At 39.0% G+C, this 20,349-nt stretch overlaps 1 protein-coding gene across 2 annotated transcripts in view; it reads left to right on the top strand.

The window, feature by feature from the left end:
* Positions 1-20,349, top strand: part of mfsd2b (MFSD2 lysolipid transporter B, sphingolipid) — a 72,336-nt gene that overhangs the window by 34,747 nt on the left and 17,240 nt on the right. For both annotated transcript variants that reach the window (XM_062044938.1, XM_062044936.1), the window contains exons 5-7: positions 7,790-7,913; positions 13,582-13,660; positions 16,993-17,171. In XM_062044938.1, the coding sequence (XP_061900922.1) occupies positions 7,790-7,913; positions 13,582-13,660; positions 16,993-17,171 (382 nt within the window). The remainder of the gene's footprint in view (positions 1-7,789; positions 7,914-13,581; positions 13,661-16,992; positions 17,172-20,349) is intronic.

The raw sequence follows: 20,349 nt of genomic DNA, 5'->3' as shown, positions 1-20,349 counted from the left end.
GTAAAACATTTCAAAATAAGTATTAGAAATTTTAAAAATTATTGAAAATATGCATGACAAAGTAAAATGTTAGAAAATACGCATTGGATACTAAAATTTGAACGAGACATTAGAAAGTAAAACATTAGCAATTATGTAATAGAAAGTAATGAATTAGAAAATACACATTAGAAAGAAAGTAATGCATATTATTGTTTTTACACTATCAACCATTGTATAAGTGTAAAAAAAAGTTAAGTGCTGCTTTTAGCAAAAAAAACAAAACAGTCAAATCTGAACATTATTGACATGTGTCGGAATAAGCACTGAAAAAAATACAAAAATGCCATGTGTGGGTTTTTTGGGAACAGAAAAAAAGGCTTCTGCTTGCCGTCGCTCAGCTGGGGATGCTAATGGGGCTGCTTTAATTGCGCTCTTCCCGACGCGCCCTGTGATGAGCTGCAGCATTTATGTAACACCTCATTTCACATTTGGCCGACATTGTTTGTTGGTGTTTTTTCCCCCTTTGCTATCTCACATAGCTTTAGCTTTAGCCAATGTGGATTTGCAGCTTTTAGTGCCCTGATTCACTTTTACCTCCTGTGACTTTATAAGCGGCGGTGCGTGTTTGTGTAATATACTGTATGGGCAGTAATTACATCAGCAGTGTTTAATGCTGCCTGCATAGATCACGCACACACTGAAACATTATATGAGCTGGCAGGACTTGGAAGAGGACCAGGTCCAGGAGCAGACTGAAGCGGAGGCTTGTTAAATCACCTTCCGCCTCCACTTTTGGAGACTGTGGGTTGTCGAGGCAGGGCTTCTCGCCCGAGTTTGTTTGCGGACATGAAAATGAGGTGTGGTGCATGCAGGATGTCTTCATGCATATGCTTTCAGGCGTATTTGCCATGCAGAAAACCTCCGTTTTTTAGCCTCCCTTGTGGAAAGACAGGAAGTGTCTTTCCCTTCTCAGCTTGTCCTGTCAAGCAGAGATCAAAATCGTTGCTTGGACTTTAAGAAGAGGTTAGCATTTAAATACAGCAGCTTCCCTTTGCCGCAGCAGGGAGAATAGACCAACGCTCCAAGGGTGACAGTGAAGGCAACTCAACAATACTCATAATTAAAAGTCACTATTTTAACTCAGTCTTCCTAATATGAAAAGTTTAAATAATCTTAACATTCAAGGACACTGATTGAATGGATTTTGAAAATGTTTTTTCTTATAGGAAATAGAAATGATCTGTTCCTAGTGAAAAACTGTCACCATAAAAACCTTTATTCATTTCTTAGCCGTCATGCAAGTGTAAAAATGAGTTAACCACCTTTAAAAAACGTAAACAATGAAATACTAAAATCTTTATTTCGACAATGAGCGCCAAAGGCCAATATTTGGTACGTCTCATTTTTAAGAAACATTTCTAATTGTCGTAAAAGTGTAAAAAGAAGTTAACCACGTTTATAAAATACATTCAGTTAGATCGCTATCATCTACTAAGTAACACAAATGTATTTTTTTACACTATCAGCCCTTGCATACGTGTAAAAATAAGTTGAGTGCTGCTTTTAGCAATAAACAAAACATTCAAATCTGAACATTATTGACTTGTGTCGGAATAAGCGCAAAAAACAAACAAAAAAACAGCGTCTGCATTCAGAATTGTACGGCATCATAGTCTAATTTGCGTAATGGGCCATGACGCATGTGCATGGCATTTTGGTGGGCGCTGTGGGAGGAACACAACGTGAGCAAAAACATTAAAAGCAAAACAAATACTTGTCGAAATAGAAATAAACTTTCCTCTGTCGCTTCTGTGTGTGATTTTTTTTCTGTCACAAGCAAGACAGAGTTGCCTGTGAGTGCTTCTAGACGGGGAAAGGCGAGTTTTTATTTGTCTTTTCCTTCAAAAATATCAAATGAGAAGACAAAAAAGTTTGCTATACGTGCTGCCAGTCACTTTTAAAGGGGAACTGCATTTTTTAAATTTTATTTTGCCTATCGTTCCTAATCATTATGAAAGACATGACGACGGATGTTTAAAAAAAAACAACAACATTCTATTTGTATATATATATGTATACAAGATGCGCACAGACGCAGCTGCTCGAGGCTCCACGCTACTTTTTCCACTTTCATGTTTTGTCTTTGTTTCAATTTTTATCTTTGTCTTTGCTGAACACAGTGACTGTGGGAATACCTCCCCCTAAATCTTGTTGACAATGACAATTAAGGTAAATCTAATGAGGACGCATTCTGACAAGTTGGTAAACTTTGACAGCCAATTTAGACCCGGGAATGGCGAGAACAACACAAAAAGACGCTTGGTTCCACCCCCTTTTCTTCGCCAGGATTATGAGTCAACGGGAAAATAACCAGATTTTATCAATCAGCATCTTAATGACAGCAGACATTGTGCAGTAAGTGATGTTTTATTATGTTTGTTGGCTCTCATGAAGTCTGCAATGAGTAATAATCAGTGATATTGTTGAAGAAAAAAGCGAATGTTATAATGCGTTTTTCAAATTAATGCGCCACCTATGCTTAAAATGATCAAAATACATAAATGTTAAATGTTATTATAAATGTGCCTGTTACTACATTACATATATACTTACAGCATGTATATAAAATCTTAATTGATGTTTTAAGGGCTTTATAGGCAGAATAGAGCGACTCCCATAGGCTCCATTGTAAGCAAACTTTTTAAACGCATTTATTTACTATTTAAAATGCAAAAAAAAAAGAAAACTCATGTGTTCTTGTCTTACATAATGATCGTGAATGATAGTCAAACTCCAAAAGAAGTGCAGTTCCTCTTTAAGAAGACAAATCCCTTTGCTACATCATCTCATGTATTAAGCTTGCGTACGCACAATAACCTGGCATACACTATTTTGAGATGTATCAAGAGTAAACTACAAGTGGAAATGTGCGCTTACTCACGCCAACTTCATGCTTCACATACGCACATTTCCACAGGCTGTGGATACTTTGGCGACACACACAGGTGGTAGTTGGGGCTTTGCCAACATTAGATTTCAACAATGTAAAAAAGATCGAGGCAAGGACACAAAATTCACTTTTTCACCAATGCATTTAATGCTTCATATTCATATTTGTTAGGACGTCTATGAATTTGTCTAGGCGATCATTTTGCTAACTATTCCTGTGACTACCACAAGTAGCTCTCCTGTGTTGTAATAATAAATTGAGAAATCAAACAAGAGTCCAAGTCTTTCGTATCCTTTTTCTTTAAATTTAAAGGATTGTGATGCAGATATGAGATAATTTTCATATGAAACTCTTAATCTGGCTGTGAGCATGCTACAGTATAAACACATTACGTTGTAAATTGCACAAATTCTATTTATATTGGGGGTGATTAATTATTCACCTCTTCTTAAGTTTTACGTATCATTGCAGCGACTTATCTTTTTAAACGGGGTGCAGCACGGCAGCGAACAAAGAAACGTGCTTAGATTAGTGCGTGCGCACACTTAATCTTGATCTGAATTTGATCTTTTGGACGCTATTTGGATTTGAACGCACGTGTATTTTCAGTAGGAAAGCTACGCAACTCTTATTATGTGAGGCCGCAGGTGCTCCTGAGGTGTTCAGAACCAGAGTTACGATGCCATCTACTGTTTGGCTAGTCAGTCTCATTACAATGTGTTTATGAGCAAGGGCGAACAAGTAGCGCCAAATTTATTTGGTAAAAAGTTTGGAAACTTGCGCTTTGTAAGGAATGAAGATAAAGTGACTCGACTGCAGCACTTTTAAATCCCTTCTGTTCCTTTCCCACCTCATCTCATCAACTCTGTTCATGGATTGCGTAAAAAGTGTAATTGCTGCTCTCTTATCGAAACACTGCAGCTCGATAGAGAGCAGGAAGTCATCAGCATTGTTTTTGTGCCTTGGTACGCCCTCTCACTCGCCCTCACCCCACTCTCTCGCTTTCTCTCCCCGTGCTGCATCTCGCAGGAACATTCGAACACTCCCGTTGACAAGCGGCAGGGCCTTTCATCGTCTGCCCCACCAATAGTGCAACACCAGCGTTGTTGGCCACCTTTTGTCAGCGCTAACAATCAAGAGCAGAGTGCCAGAATATACTTGTTCACTCCATGGCTTTTTTTTAGTATTGCTGTTGTGGTGCAGGTGAAAGGTCGTGGCCCCTCTCTATTTTTGGACAAGTCACCTAAATTCCATCACAAAACCTGGAAACGAAAACTGCATTTAAGTTAAAAATCTCATAGTTTTATTTATTGAAAGGGTGTTAGCCTTGATGCTGGAATTTAGACAGTTTAAAAGTACTTTAGCAAACACTGTGTGTCTGGAGCTTTGATGCTAATCAGTGGCATATGGAAGTAGAATTGTCTTATATCAACTTATATATATCAATATGATATTAAAGGCCTACTGAAATTAATTTGTTTTATTTAAACAGGGATAGCAGATCCATTCTATGTGTCATACTTGATCATTTCGCGATATTGCCATATTTTTGCTGAAATGATTTAGTAGAGAACAACGAGGATAAAGATCGCAACTTTTGGTATCTGATAAAAAAAAGCCTTGCCCCTACCGGAAGTAGTGTGACGTAGTCAGTTGAAAGGCTCCTCACATTTTCCTATTGTTTTCAATGCAGCGAGAGCGATTCGGACCGAGAAAGCAACGATTACCCCATTAATTTGAGCGAGGATGAAAGATTCGTGGATGAGGAATGTTAGAGTGAAGGACTAGAATGCAGTGCAAGACATATCTTTTTTCGCTCTGACCGTAACTTAGGTACATGCTGGCTCATTGGATTCCACACTCTCTCCTTTTTCTATTGTGGATCACGGATTTGTATTTTAAACCACCTCGGATACTATATCCTCTTGAAAATGAGAGTCGAGAACGCGAAATGGACATTCACAGTGACTTTTATCTCCACGACAATACATCGACGAAACACTTTAGCTACGGAGCTAACGTGATAGCATCGTGCTTAACTGCATATAGAAACAAAATAAATAAATCCCTGACTGGAAGGATAGACAGAAAATCAACAATACTTTTAAACCATGGACCTGTAAATACACGGTTAATACTTTCCAGCCTGGCGAAGGTTAACAATGCTGTTGCTAACGACGCCATTGAAGCTAACTTAGCAACCGGACCTCACAGAGCTATGCTAAAAACATTAGCTATCCACCTACACCAGCCAGCCCTCATCTGCTCATCAACACCCGTGCTCACCTGCGTTCCAGTGATCGATGGTGCGACGAAGGACTTCACCCAATCACAGATGCGGTTGGCGAGACGGAGGAAGTTAAGGTGAGTTCGCCGGCTAGCGCGTCTGCTATCCATCTCTGTCCTCCTGGCTGTGTTGCTGTAGTCCGCCGCTAATACACCGATCCCACTTACAACTTTCTTCTTTGCAGTCTCCATTGTTCATTAAACAAATTGCAAAAGATTCACCAACACAGATGTCCAGAATACTGTGGAATTATGTGGTGAAAACAGAGCTTTTTGTATTGGATCCAATGGGGTCCAAATACTTCCGTTCACTCCGTGACGTCACGCGCAAACGTCATCATACCGAGACGTTTTCAACCGGAAGTTTCGCGGCAAATTTAAAATTGCACTTTATAAGTTAACCCGGCCGTATTGGCATGTGTTGCAATGTTAAGATTTCATCATTGATATATAAACTATCAGACTGCGTGGTCGGTAGTAGTGGGTTTCAGTAGGCCTTTAATACATATGCATATATTAATAAATATACAAATACAAATACAATAGTGATACATAAATACATAATTTGTATAGATAAACGCATATTTGTAAATATATTTTTGAGATTTTAAAATATATACAAATAAAATGTATAAATATAAAAATGTGACATACAAATAAATCAAGAATTTGTAAAAAATAAACGTGTATTTGTGAATATATATTTTTGAGATTTGAATATAAATATGCTTAATTTTGTATTTGTATTTGTATTGAATTTGCATATGTGCATCGCTTTTTTGCTTTAGTGTCGATGAGACATTCCACACCCACAAACCAGATGCACAAATAAATGTGACCTACACACTCCCCTGAACAACCAGCAGAGGGGACTGCAGCCAGAGCGGTCTGGGTCACAGACATGGTCAGTCACTGGCGAGCCAATCAGAGGCACACTAGGGAGGGTCATAATACGTCCTGACTTTTGAGATGATATGACACACAAAGCAAGCTACTTTTCAATTGACAGTCAAGGGGATCTACATCATTCATATATATAATTTATATTGATTTATTTATGGAAGGGATGTTTTTGTTACCAAGTTAAAGGTGTTTAATGATAATACAAGCATGTTTAACACATATCAATTCCTTGCTTTCATGAAGACAGGAAAATAAGTTGGTGTATTACCTGATTCTGATGACTTGCATTGATTGGAATTAGACAGTAGTGATGATAACGTCCACATTTTCGAATGGAAGAGAAAAAAAATTCTTATTTCTGTCCAATACCACATGAAAGTGGTTGGTTTTTGGCATCTTATTTGTCCAGCTTCCATACTCCTTTTTATACACTTTACAAGAACTACATTGACGGCAAACTCCGTGTCTTGCTAGCTTGTGTGCTCTCTGGCTTCCTGAGACTCTTATTTTGTTAGCGCAGGCAGGTTGAAGCAGCGCTCCGGTGCGCCTCTGTTGATTTGCATAGCACTTCCTGCTCTCACAACTCACAACTTGTCATTGGATACTCACTTGTGAGTCACTAGTGAGTATCCAATCACAGGGGGCGTTCACTTCACCTTCAACAGTTCAACGTGTGGCAACCTAGGAGGCCTACCGTCAACAACTCGTGATCTGATTGGCTATTGAAACTGTCAACTATATCAACGGTATGTGCACCGTTAACCTACGATGACAGCTTTTATATATTTAGAAAATTTTAATTGAAAATAAAATGTACTTTTATCACTATATGATCATGCAGAAAAGGGTTTGGGGCCACCACTGATGCTAAAGGATGTGATGCACTTTTTACAAACACTGTAACTCTGCTATTGTCCAGTGTAACATACTAACATGTCATATATTAGCGATATATGTTGTTGTAGGTGATATAGTATCACCTACAACAACGTAACATTTAGGAGTGGGACACAAACTTTAGCGACACCAGCATAACTATGTTAGCTGTATGCTAACAATACTCTTACATTTCAACAGCAACATCATGTCAGGTTATCCATAGATTGCTGCAAGTTACATCTGGAGCTGACTGACGGATAAGTGGCAAAGCTTCAGTCATCCTTTTAGGATGCGTAGAAAAGCCTGAGGAAGGCAGTTTTTCCTCATAAGGGAGCAATTGGTGATAAACAGATTTATCTTTGTTAGTGTTTTACAGTTGTAGCTATATGTACAAATAGCGCCTCTGAAGTGGCAGCTGGTTGCATCAATTCTCTTTTATGTCCTTTGTGTTCTATAATGTTTCCCTCTTGTTTCGCCTATCAAGATGGCGCCATGGTCCTGTGCTTTCTTGTAGTTGTTGGGTTTTTCTTTATTTCTTACATTGAACAAAGAGAGAATAGTCCAAAATGAAGTCAAATACCTTGTGAGCTAACATACTTGGCCAATAAATCTGATTCTGATGTTTGCATTATTCAAAGAGGTTTGAGCAGACAGCTTAGCGCTGCTGTGATGTCAACAAACATGGCCTCATTTATTTGAGGTCAGCATGACGTTACATAACAGTCAGATTAATACCATGTGATTTGATTGGTGGCAATCAGACGTCCTTAAAATGGTGTCGCTCTGCAGGATGTTGGGCTGCACGCCGTTCCTGGTGGTCTCCTACTTCTACCTCTGGTACGTTCCTCCCTTCACCACCGGGAGGTTTGTGTGGTACCTCGGATTCTACTGCCTCTATCAGACACTCATCACTGTGAGTACAAGCTACACTATTGTTGTGGTGCCCCTTTTGGGATGAGGTTAAAGTTAGGTGTGTCTCATTCCAATACCGACCCTAGATATCAGTCCGATATCAGAAAAAACACAAGCATCGGATGATAGCCGCTTGCATCTAAACTCTCCGATATAAGGCTCATATGCGCTACACTATCTAAATGTCCTCCAATAAGCACACAAGTCTGGGTTTTTCTTGTATTTTAGTAAAGTCATTTACAAAAGGTAAGACTATAGCAGCTACACAACAGCTATGCACACAATAGCAACAAGCTAGACATACGTAATAAGTCAGAATCAGAATCAGAATCAGAAGGGTTTTTATTGCCATTGTTTGAGACCGGGTTCACAAACTAGGAATTTTACTTGGTGCAATTGTGCAACATAAAACACATATAACACAGAATAGAATAACATGAGCTGTAACTGAGCTATCAGATCTTGTTATTGTTCATGTGTCTGATGGCCGAGGGGAAAAAACTGTTCAGGTGGCGGGAGGTGTGGGTCTGTATGGACCGTAGTCTCCTGCCTGAGGGGAGAGGGGAGAATAGTTTGTGTCCAGGGTGAGAAGAGTCAGCTGTGATCTGACCCACACGCCTCCTGGTCCTGGAGGAGAACAGGTCCTGGAGGGGTGGGAGTTTGCAGCCAATCACCTTCTCAGCAGCACGTACCATGCGCTGCAGTCGATGCTTGTCCCGGACTGTGGCGCCGGGGAACCACACGGTGATGGAGGAGGTGAGGATGGACTCGATGATTGCTGAGTAGAACTGCACCAGCATCTCGGTCGGCACCTTCCGTTTTTTCAGCTGCCGCAGGAAGTACATCCTCTGCTAGGCCTTCTTGATGAGGGAGCTGATGGTCGGCTCCCACTTGAGGTCTTGGGTGATGGTGGTGCCCAAGAAACGGATGGAGTCCACAATGGAGACGGGGGTGGGAGAGTCAATCAGGGTGAGGGGGGATGGTGGGGCTTTGACTTTCCTGAAGTCCAAGATCATTTCCACTGTTTTCTGGGCGTTCAGCTCCAGGTTGTTGAGGCTGCACCAGCACGCCAGCCGGTCCACCTCTCTCCTGTAGGCGGACTCGTCGCCATCCGAGATGAGCCTGATGAGGGTAGTGTCGTCCGCAAACTTGAGAGTTAATTAAACAATATGGCAGTCTAAAACACAACTCTTGGTGAAATAAACAAGTATCAAATAATTATAAGTGCATACTACTGACACATACAAAGTCTCCAAGGCGGAAGTATATTGGAAAGTATCCAGTAACAAATGTGTCCGCATCATTTAACTTACTGCATAATCTAATGAATTACTGTGTTCACTTGGTGTCGCAAAAAACTTCAATTTAAAAACAGCATTAATCCAATCTAGACTTTGAATGAATATGTTTGTGTTTTTATACCTATACTATTGTCCTCTGTTGGGATAATTCCATTTGATCAAAACATTTCTTACATTATACACTACAAAATAACAGTATGTATTATTCATGCTGATATTGTATGAGCTCAATATTGGTTTCGGCCAATACCCAAGGCCCCAATATCGGTATTGGAAGTAAAAAAGCTGTATAGGGACACCCCTAGTCAAAACAGTTTGGAAGACATGCTAGCATACATGTAATACAGATATTCTCAAACTGGTATAATCATTAGGAAAATGCTGAATGACGAATTAGTAGCTGAGTTCATAAAGGCCATGTTTTCCACCATTATTACTCAAATTGTGCTTTTCAGTCCCCTCAAGGTTTGCACCAAATTTCATTGATCCAGCTAAACACCTGGAAGTTACAATTGAGAACATACAGCCATGTGGGAAATTTTAAGTAAATCAGATGTGTGGGGGGTCATATTTTGGGGTTTAATAACAGCGCCACCATGTGGTATATTTGTCAGAAAAATAACAGCACTGCAGAAACAGTAGGGGTGCATGTTTTGACGCATTTTCAGCCAAGCCAAGCCCCACTGACAGGAATTTAAACACACTCAAAGTTCATTGAATGCATCATAAGAGTCTCCATTTTAGCACACGAAGGGTGAAACTTCACACAGAAATGATTACAGTGTCTGGCTCATCTTTGGGATTTACCCTCCTGATCAGAGCCTCCATCACCTCAAAGAGAGAGTGGAGCTATTTTTGGGTGCCTATTGTCACGACACTCCATTCATCACGCCGAGCCGCGGTCTGTATAGCACGTCACGATAACTGCTTGATAAGTACACCTTGCAGGAAACAACACAGCTGGCAAAATTCTTTACTATCCCTCATGGTTAGAAGGTCCATGTGTTTGCGTGTCTAATCAGATGGCCCATGAACACACCGGGTGTGTAGCCGCAGCGCAGTAGTTGACAACAATGCAGAATGTCCTGGCATCATGTAGATTAAGATTAAGATTAAAGTACCAATGATTGTCACACACACACTAGATGTGGTGAAATTTGTCCTCTGCATTTGTCCCATCCCCTTGGGGAGCAGTGGGCAGCAGTGGCGCCGCGCCCGGGAATCATTTTGGTGATTTAACCCCCAACTCCAACCCTTTGTTGCTGAGTGCCAAGCAGGGAGGTTATGGGTCCCATTTTTATAGTCTTTGGTATGACTCGGCTCGGATTTGAACTCCAACCTATCGATCTCAGGGCGGACACTCTAACCACTAGGTACAACACTAATGTTCTTGCACTGATGTTGTTCCCACCAAAATCAACAGGGTTCCTGCGCTTAGTCTGATATGAATAGGGGATGAACACCAAAATCAACTGGATTCTTGCTTTGATGTAGTGTTACAGTACAAACACATCTAAAGGTTTCCAACTTTGATTTAGTGTAACAATCCACAAGATTATTGCTTTGGAATAATTGGGGGAAAAGTTCACCAAAATCTATGGGATTATTGCATTGATGTCATGTCACAGTACAAAATAATGTACAAGTTTCTATCTTTGATTTAGTGTAAAAATCCACCAAAATCTACAATATTATTACTTTGGCATTATTGGTGTAAAATCCACCAAAATCAACTGGATTCGTACTTTGATGCGATGAGGTGACGACTTGTCCAGGGTGTACCCCGCCTTCCGCCCGATTGTAGCTGAGATAGGCTCCAGCGCCCCCCGCGACCCCGAAGGGAATAAGCGGTAGAAAATGGATGGATGGAAGTTGTGTTACAGTAGAAAAAATTGACAGATTTCTAGCTTTGACAAGAGTATAACAATCGACAAACAAATAAAAAATGACTCTGGTAAAATCAGGCATAAGACATTGATACAACGTTGATTATACAAAACCCAAAACCAGTGAATTTGGCACATTGTGTAATTCGTGAATAAAAACAGAATACAATGATTTGCAAATCCTTTTCAACTTATATTCAATTGAATAGACTGCAAAGACAAGATACTTAATGTTCGAACTGAGAAACAAAATTTTTTTTTTCATTAACTTAGAATTTAATGGCAACAACACGTTGCTAAAAAGTTGGTACAGGGGCATTTTTACCACCGTGTTACATGTTTCATGAGCGTTCCTCAATGTTCTCAGTCTTTTTTGCCACTTGTGCCACTTTTTTGAAACATGTTGCAGGCATCAAATTCCAAATGAGCTAATATTTGCAAAAAATAACAAAGAACATGAAATATCTTGTCTTTGCAGTCTATTCAATTGAATATAGGTTGAAAAGGATTTGCAAATCATTGTATTCTGTTTTTATTTACGATTAACACAATGTTCCAACTTCACTGGTTTTAGGTTTTGTACATACATGTCCTTTAAACTGACTTTGAAACATCGTTACAAAATAGTTGTATTTGTAAATTGAGACAAGGTTGATGTTCAACATCCACATTGTTGGTTGGGAAATTACCAAATTCCAATGGTCAAATCCACGTCACAACCTGGCATTGAATAAATGTTGTTAAAAAGCATGTTGTTTCAACGTTGTACCTGTGTTGTAGAATATTGGTTGGGAAATGACCAAAATTCAATGGTCAAATCAACATCAGAACTCAACATTGATTAAACGTCGTCAAAAAGCATGTTGTTTCAACGTTATGTTTGAGTTGCTCAACATCTGGACCTAATTTAACAAGTTCTCAAGGTTGTTTTAATGTCTTGTGCCTGCTGGGGTATCAGACTCATGAAATAAAATGTCATGTAAACAAAAAGTTCCCCTTCTTTGATGTAGGTAAAGACGCACCAAAACCAACAGGATTCTTACTCTGGCGTTGCGTAAAACCCCTCAAAGGATGACAACATTTTATAACAATGGAGGACACACAAAACACGTCCATAGTACAGTATGACCTTTGACTTAGACTTAGACAAACTTTATTGATTCACAAGGGAAATTGTTCCACACAGTAGCTCAGTTACTAAGGTTGGAAAGGGTAAGGATGGAAAGAATAATGCAGGTATAAAGTAGACTAAAAATGTACCATAATAGCAATATAAAATATAACATAGATGTAATATTTACATATTATATATACAGTATATAATATATACTGATATATTATATTTTTATATAATATAATGGATGGATGGTGACTTGTCCACCTTCCGTCCGAATGCAGCTGAGATAGGCTCCAGCACCCCCCGCGACCCCAAAAGGGACAAGCGGTAGAAAATGGATGGATAATGGATGGATGGATATACAATATATAACAAATCCCAATTACCAAGTACAATCTACCACATACTTGCCAACCTTGAGACCTCCAAATTTGGGAGATTTGGGGGCGGGGTTGAGGTGGGCGGGGCGGGGGGCGCGGGGGAGTATATTTATAGCTAGAATTTACTGAAAGTCAAGTATTTCTTATATATATATATATATATATATATATATATATATATATATATATATATATATATATATATATATATATATATATATATATATATATATATATATATATAAAATAAATACTTGACTTTCAGTGAATTGTAGATATATATATATATATATATATATATATATATATATATATATATGTATTTTATTATATGTATATACATAAAATAAATACTTGAATTTCAGTGTTCATTTATCTACACATATACACACATAACACTCCTCTACTCATTGTTGTATTTGAAAGTGCAATGCTTTGCAGCCAGTAGCACAGCCTTTGAAGGAGCATAGATATGTGCAGTGTAATATTCTGGGTTGGAGTCAATAACCAGGCGAGGTGACAAAGTTACGTCTCTTTACTTCATACTTCAGAACCGACTCCCACACTTGCCGTCAGGGTGCGCAATACAACGTAAACCGTTGGCCAACCAAAAAGTAACCACAGAACACTATACGGTATAGTGTTCTGTGGTTACTTTTTGGTTGGCCAAGCGGACGTGAAGACAGGCTGTCCTCACTCAGGTCCGCACGGACCTGGAGGGGGCGTGCCTTAAGTCCGGCTGGAAATCGGGAGAAATTCGGGAGAATGGTTGTCACGGGAGATTTTCGGGAGAGACACTGAAATTCGGGAGTCTCCCGGAAAATTCGGGAGGGTTGGCAAATATGATATACCATCTACAAAATACCTCAACTAAATGGCTACCAAAATCAAAAGAATTCCTGCTATGATATGTAATGATGCAAGGTTGTTACTGGTGCTGAGTGACCTTACACAAACGTCTCCTATGTGTTGTCTGCTGTCACAGTGCTACCATGTGCCTTACTCTGCTCTCACCATGTTCCTGAGCGCAGACCAGCAAGAACGAGACTCAGCCACCGCATACCGTAAGATCTTTTCTAACTCTATCTGAATATATCTCATCTTTTACAACTCTATCTCAATATATCTAACTCATCTTTTCTCACACTATCTCCATATAATATCTATATCATCTTTTTCAACCCTATATTACAGTTGTTTCCATTTGCTTACGCACAATTTTACTAACTCTGTGTCTTTTTTCCAAATACCACATTCAATTTTCTTAATTCCTAGATTATTTAAAAAATGACACACTTCGGTCAAAACATATGCCCATTCAGCAAAATAAAGCAAGTATTTGCAAAAATGCAGTTTTATTGTCATCTCACTCACACAGACTTCAAATGATAAGACACTATTGGAGTGAGTTATCCCGAACAGTGATAAATACATAACAAATGTATAAAAAACCCTATTTTACTATAAGAAATTACACGTTTGGGGCATTTTGCCCGACCTTTTTAGCATATGTGATGAATGATTACTGTAACTTGACAAACTATATTGGCATATCCATAGCAATCATCATTGTTTACTTTAAAGTGGGCCTGATATATTGAGACAAATAAAAAGGTTTGAAAACAAATCTGGAGATAAATAAAAATGACAGCAAAGAGTATAGGTTACATGTGCAGACTGCAGGCAACAGCAACTCCATGAAAGAACGTACCAAAAACCTCAGTTACTGATTCTAATCATCACATGCCCACCTAGCTGGATCAGGCCATACTATCTCATCCGCATCACATGTGCAAGATGGGAAGGTGTGAAGCAGAGTCTATGCCTAATGTTAGCCAAATCTGCAGAGTAGTTTTGTTTACTGTGTGTAGACTTTGTTAACTTTGTGAAAATTTAAAATTTAGTGTGTAAGCAATTGGAAAAAACTGTAATAGAGTCGTGGTTAAATGTTTACATACACTTGTAAAGAACATACAGTAATGTCATGGCTGTCTTGTTTGCAATAATTTATACAACTCTTATTTTTTTGTGATAGAGTGATTGGAGCACATACTTGTTGGTCACAAAAACAGTTGGGTGTTCTAACAGGACAATGACCCCAAACACACGTCAAAAGTGGTAAAGGAATGGCTAAATCAGGCTAGAATTAAGGTTTTAGTATGGCCTTCCCAAAGTCCTGACTTAAACCCCATTAAGAACATGTGGACAATGCTGAAGAAACAAGTCCATGTCAGAAAACCAACAAATGTAGCTAAACTCCACCAAGAGGAGTGGTCAAAAATGTGGATGCTTGTGGATGGCTACCAAAAGTGCCTTATTGCAGTGAAACTTGCCAAGGGACATGTAACCAAATATTAACATTGCTGTATGTATACTTTTGACCCAGCAGATTTGGTCACATTTTCAGTAGACCCATAATAAATTCATAAAAGAACCAAACTTCATGAATGTTTTTGTGACCAACAAGTATGTGCTCCAATCACTCTATCACAAAAAAAATAAGAGTTGTAGAAATTATTGGAAACTCAAGACAGCCATGACATTATGTTCTTTACAAGTGTATGTAAACGTTTGACCACGACTGTATATATTTTCCAACTCTATCTATATATCTACATTCTCTTCTCCAACTCTATCGCAATCTCTTTTCCAACCCAACTCAATCTATTTAGAATGTATTTCATCCGTTCAAATAATCATCTAAATGTATCTGTATCATATTCTCAATATATCTATTCAATATTTTCTAACTATGTCATAATATATTTAGATCACATTTTCAAACTCATATTTAGGTCAGATTTTCCAACCCAATCTCAATATTACTAACCATAGTAAAAAAAATGGATGGACACAAATAAATTATCTTTGAATATAAAGAAAACTAAGATAGTGATGTTTGGAAATCGCAACATAACGTCTGAACAGAAAATAAGTATTGATGTTACCCAAATTGAAATCGTAAATGAGAATACATTTTTGTGAGTAATAATTGATAGTAAACTACCATGGAAACCTCATGTCAGACACATTAAAACAAAAATCTCCAAAAGCCTCTCAATTATAAACAAAGCAAAACTATACCTCAATGAAAATGTACTCCGTACTTTATACTGCACCTTGGTACTGCCATACCTTACATACTGTGTTGAAGTATGGGGGAATACTTACCACAACACAATTCATCCTCTGATCATATTACAGAAAAGAGCAGTGCGGATCATTCACAACGTTGGTTATTTAGAACATACTCATAATCTGTTTATGCAATCAACGTTGCTCAAATTTGATGACCTTGTTAAATATAATACATTAATAATCTTATATAAAGCATTTAACAAATTATTGCCGCCTAATCTACAATGTTTTTTTATAAGACGAGTGCAGGCTCATAACTTGAGAGGCTTTAGATATTTATTATTGCCGAGAGCTCAAACCACACGTAAACGTTTTTGTGTGTCTGTATGCGGAGTAAAACTATGGAACAAACTGGACTTACAACACAAGCAATGCCAAACTATTAATGGATTTAAACTATTATACAAACATGGAGTCTGGTTCAAATATAGAGATGAGGGTCTTTAAATTGACCTGCTGTTAGACTAGACTTAGACTTAGACTTAGACTTCCTTTTTATTGTCATTCAAATTTGAACTTTACAGTACAGATAAAAACAACATTTCGTTACATAAGCTCATGGTAGTGCAGGATAAAAAAGCAATAAGGTGCATATATAAATAAATAGGTTACTGTACAGATAATTATATTGCACTTTTTCACATGCATTCACGTTTATGGATGTATGTTATATTGTCTTTTTTATTTCAGCGAGTTAATCCATTTTGGGGGGAATTGAGGGGATAATTTAATTATGATGCATTCAAGAGTCGCATCTCTGTCTCAAAGTTTTAACATGTGCTCAATGTTTCTTTACCATTATTGGTATGTTGTCTATTACCATTGTTGCTATGTTGTCTATTACCAATGTTGGTATATTCATTATTCCTACATTATTGATACAAATTATTGTTACAGTGTAATAATTATTGTTACCTGTGGTAATGCCACTATGGTACAACATCTGTATTATAATCCTTGAACAAAGTAAGAGTGAAACTCATGTGAATAATCACTGAATGGAGAACTGGGGGTGGGATTAAATAAATTATCTTCTTCCCACTCCCTTTCAGGCAAAACTGGACAATCATGCATTACATACTATACATTACATTTTGCACTATATTAATTTATATTATTATGTGTTGTCAACTTTGTACTTTTTTATTTTTTTTATTATTATTTTTATGTCATTGCCTGAAATAAATAAATAAATGAAAAAAATATATATACCCATGTCATTTTTTTGACTGATGAATGATTGTGTTTGCGGTCCCAGGAATGACCCTGGAGGTTTTGGGGACGCTGGTGGGCGCCGCCATCCAGGGTCAGATCGTGGCCAGCGCCCACACACTCAAGCACTGTCCCACCCACAACGTGTCGGACGGTCACCTTGGCAACGGCAGCGACGTGGTCAGGAGCCTGGTGGTGCGCTCTGAGGAGTACCTGTCCCACGCTGTAAGTGTCACCTGCTGGAAATTAGGGTAGCACACATGAGAAGGAGGATTGTTGCAAATTGTCTCCATGCACACTTCCTGACACCCAAAACTGTTTTGGTGTTTTAGCTCAGAGGAATAGACGGGATTGGGCAGGAAAAAGCTTCTGTTTGATATCCGAACCCGACGTCCTGAGCCTCGCTAACCGCGAAGGGCGTCCCTCCCTCACGTCCCCTCAATAGAGGGTCTCCTCGGCCGGCCTGGAAGTCATTAGCCTATTTTTACCCCAGCCGGAACCTTTGAAGGAACCTCAAGTTCACTCGTTGGGAATGTTAGTCTTTCTTCAGGGTGGAAAAGTGATAGCTTAGCTGCCAAGTGAGATTCAGTGTCTCCTGTGCTGCACATTTTTGGGTTTTGCCCGTCCTCATTTTTTTTTGGGTCAAACGCAATTGATGGAAGAAATTCTTAAAAGTTTTCCTGAAAACCAAAAGGGTTTCTTGCTTTGAAATGGAGTCAATTCAATGTGGTGTGAATACAATTTAACATGGCTGCCATATGCAAAACATTGAGGAAAGTTCTTAGGAAGGTTGTCAAAACTCAATGTACCAACAAGACCTTTGACTCAATTCCACAATTCTCTGAATATTCAGCTGAAACACACACACAAAACAAAAACCAACCAAACTTGGCGACATTACGCATATTTAATCTTATATACTGTACTTGTATCACATACTTAGACTTAGACAAACTTTATTGATCCACAAGGGAAATTGTTCCACACAGTAGCTCAGTTACAAAGGATGGAAAGGATAATGCAGGTATCAAGTAGACTAATAATGTACCGTAGTAGCAATATAAAATATAACATATATGTAATATTTACATATTATATATAGAGTGTATAATATATACTGATATATTATTATACTATATTATATTGTTATATAATATATATATTATATACAATATATAACAAATTCCAATTACTATGTACAATATTACAGTATATGTAACAGCTGCAGCAAAAAAAGGGCAGCATAAAATAGAGAGTAGATCCAGCAGAAAATATACATTATAAACAAAGAGAGGTAGCTAACATGTCAGGTGTCAGGTAATAGACAGATATCATCTATTGCTGTATGGCGAGTGATTATACAGCTGGATGAAGTGCGGAATGAAGGAGTTCTTGAATCGCACAGTGCGGGAAGGAAGTTGAAGGAGCCTGTTGGAGTATGAGCTCCGCTGTCCCTTAATTCTCAGGTGGAGTGGGTGGGCAGGATTGTCCATGATGGCGAGCAGTTTGTCCAGTGTCCTCCTATCCCTCACTGACACAAACACCTCCAACTTCGTGCCAATAGTTTGGTCGGCTTTCCGGATCAGTTTGTCAATACGGTTTGAGTCCCTTTCGCTGGTGCTGCTCCCCCAATAAACCACTGCAAAGTACAGGGCACTGGCCACAACAGACAGCTTGCTGCACACATTAAAGAACCTACGCTTCTACTTGGGATGAGAAGCGTCACTTTCCACCTGCATTTTGCAACGACTAGTTTTTACTATGTTGTTCATATAAATTCAATGTCACTGAGTAGAGGTTGAGACTCTGGACAGTTTAATAAAAACGTTGTGTTTTCTTCTCGCCTTCTCTTCTCCGCTGCAATAGGGCAGTGTTTTTCAACCTTTTTTGAGCCAAGGCACATTTTTTTTATTGAAAAAATGCAGAGGCACACCACCAGCAGAAATCATAAAAAAATGAAACTCAGTAGACAATAAGAAGTTGTCACAATTGTTGGATATGACTTTGAACCATAACCAACCATGCATCAGTATAGTTCTTGTCTCAAAGTAGGTGTACTGTCACGACCTGTCACATCACGCCGTGAATTATTTTGAGTTTTTTGGTGTTTTCCCATGCATAATATTTTAGTTCTTGTCTTGCGCTCCTATTTTGGTGGCTTTTCCTGTTTTGTTGGTATTTTCCTGTAGCAGTTTCATGTCTTCCTTTGAGCGCTATTCCCCGCACCTGCTTTGTTTTAGCAATCAAACATATTTTAGTTGTTTTTATCCTTCTTTGTGTAGACATTGTTGATTGTCATGTCATGTACGGATGTACTTTGTGGACGCTGTCTGCTCCACGCGCTGTAAGTCTTTGCTGTCGTCCAGCATTCTGTTTTTGTTTACTTTGTAGCCAGTTCAGTTGTAGTTTCATTCTGCATAGCCATCCCTAAGCTTCAATGCCTTTTCTTAGGGGCACTCACCTTTTGTTTACTTTTGGTTTAAGCATTAGACACCTTTTTACCTGCACACTGCCTCCCGCTGTCGCCTGCTTATTGTGGTCACGACAAACCATCGTAGTCGCACACGACTTGTTCCCGACATCTACAAAGCAATTAGCTACCGGCTGCCACCTACTGATATGGAAGAGAATAACATGGTTACTCAGCTGAGCTCTAGACAGCATCGACACTCAACAACGGCACATTATTTGCGGATTATAAATACTGGTTTGTAAAAAATATTTTTAACCCAAATAGGTGAAACTGCACAATCTCCCACGTCACACCAGACTGTATTTCACGGCACACTAGTGCCACGGCACAGGGGTTGAAAGACACTGCACTAGGGTAACTGCGCTTCATCTTCAAAAAAATCTCTCATAACCGCACAAACACGTTTGTTTTGGTGGATCTTCCTCTACAGTGGACATTTGTTTTTGGTCTATTTTCTTTTGTCTGAATTACACATTTTGTGAGAAAAGTAATGCAAAACACAACATCCACTACAAAGGATGCTAATTGTCAGGATGTTTTCACATTGAGGAAATAACAGCGAGCAGCACGGTGGAGAGGGGTTAGTGCGTCTGCCTCACAATACGAAGGTCCTCGGGATCTTTCTGTGTGGAATTTGCATGTTCTCCCCGTGACTGCGTGGGTTCCCTCCGGGTACTCCGGCTTCCTCCCACCTCCAAAGACATGCACCTGGGGATAGGTTGATTGGCAACACTAAATTGGCCCTAGTGTGTGAATGTGAGTGTGAATGTTGTCTGTCTATCTGTGTTGGCCCTGTGATGAGGTGGCGACTTGTCCAGGGTGTACCCCGCCTTCCGCCCGATTGTAGTTGAGATAGGCTCCAGCGCCCCCCGCGACCCCGAAGGGAATAAGCGGTAGAAAATGGATGGATGGATGGATGGAAATAACAGC

This window comes from Entelurus aequoreus, linkage group LG04 (genome assembly GCF_033978785.1).
Source record: "Entelurus aequoreus isolate RoL-2023_Sb linkage group LG04, RoL_Eaeq_v1.1, whole genome shotgun sequence".
Classification (NCBI taxonomy): Eukaryota; Metazoa; Chordata; class Actinopteri; order Syngnathiformes; family Syngnathidae; genus Entelurus; species Entelurus aequoreus.
The sequence above is the reverse complement of the archived record's forward strand: the minus strand, read 5'-3'. Positions and strand labels throughout refer to the sequence as shown.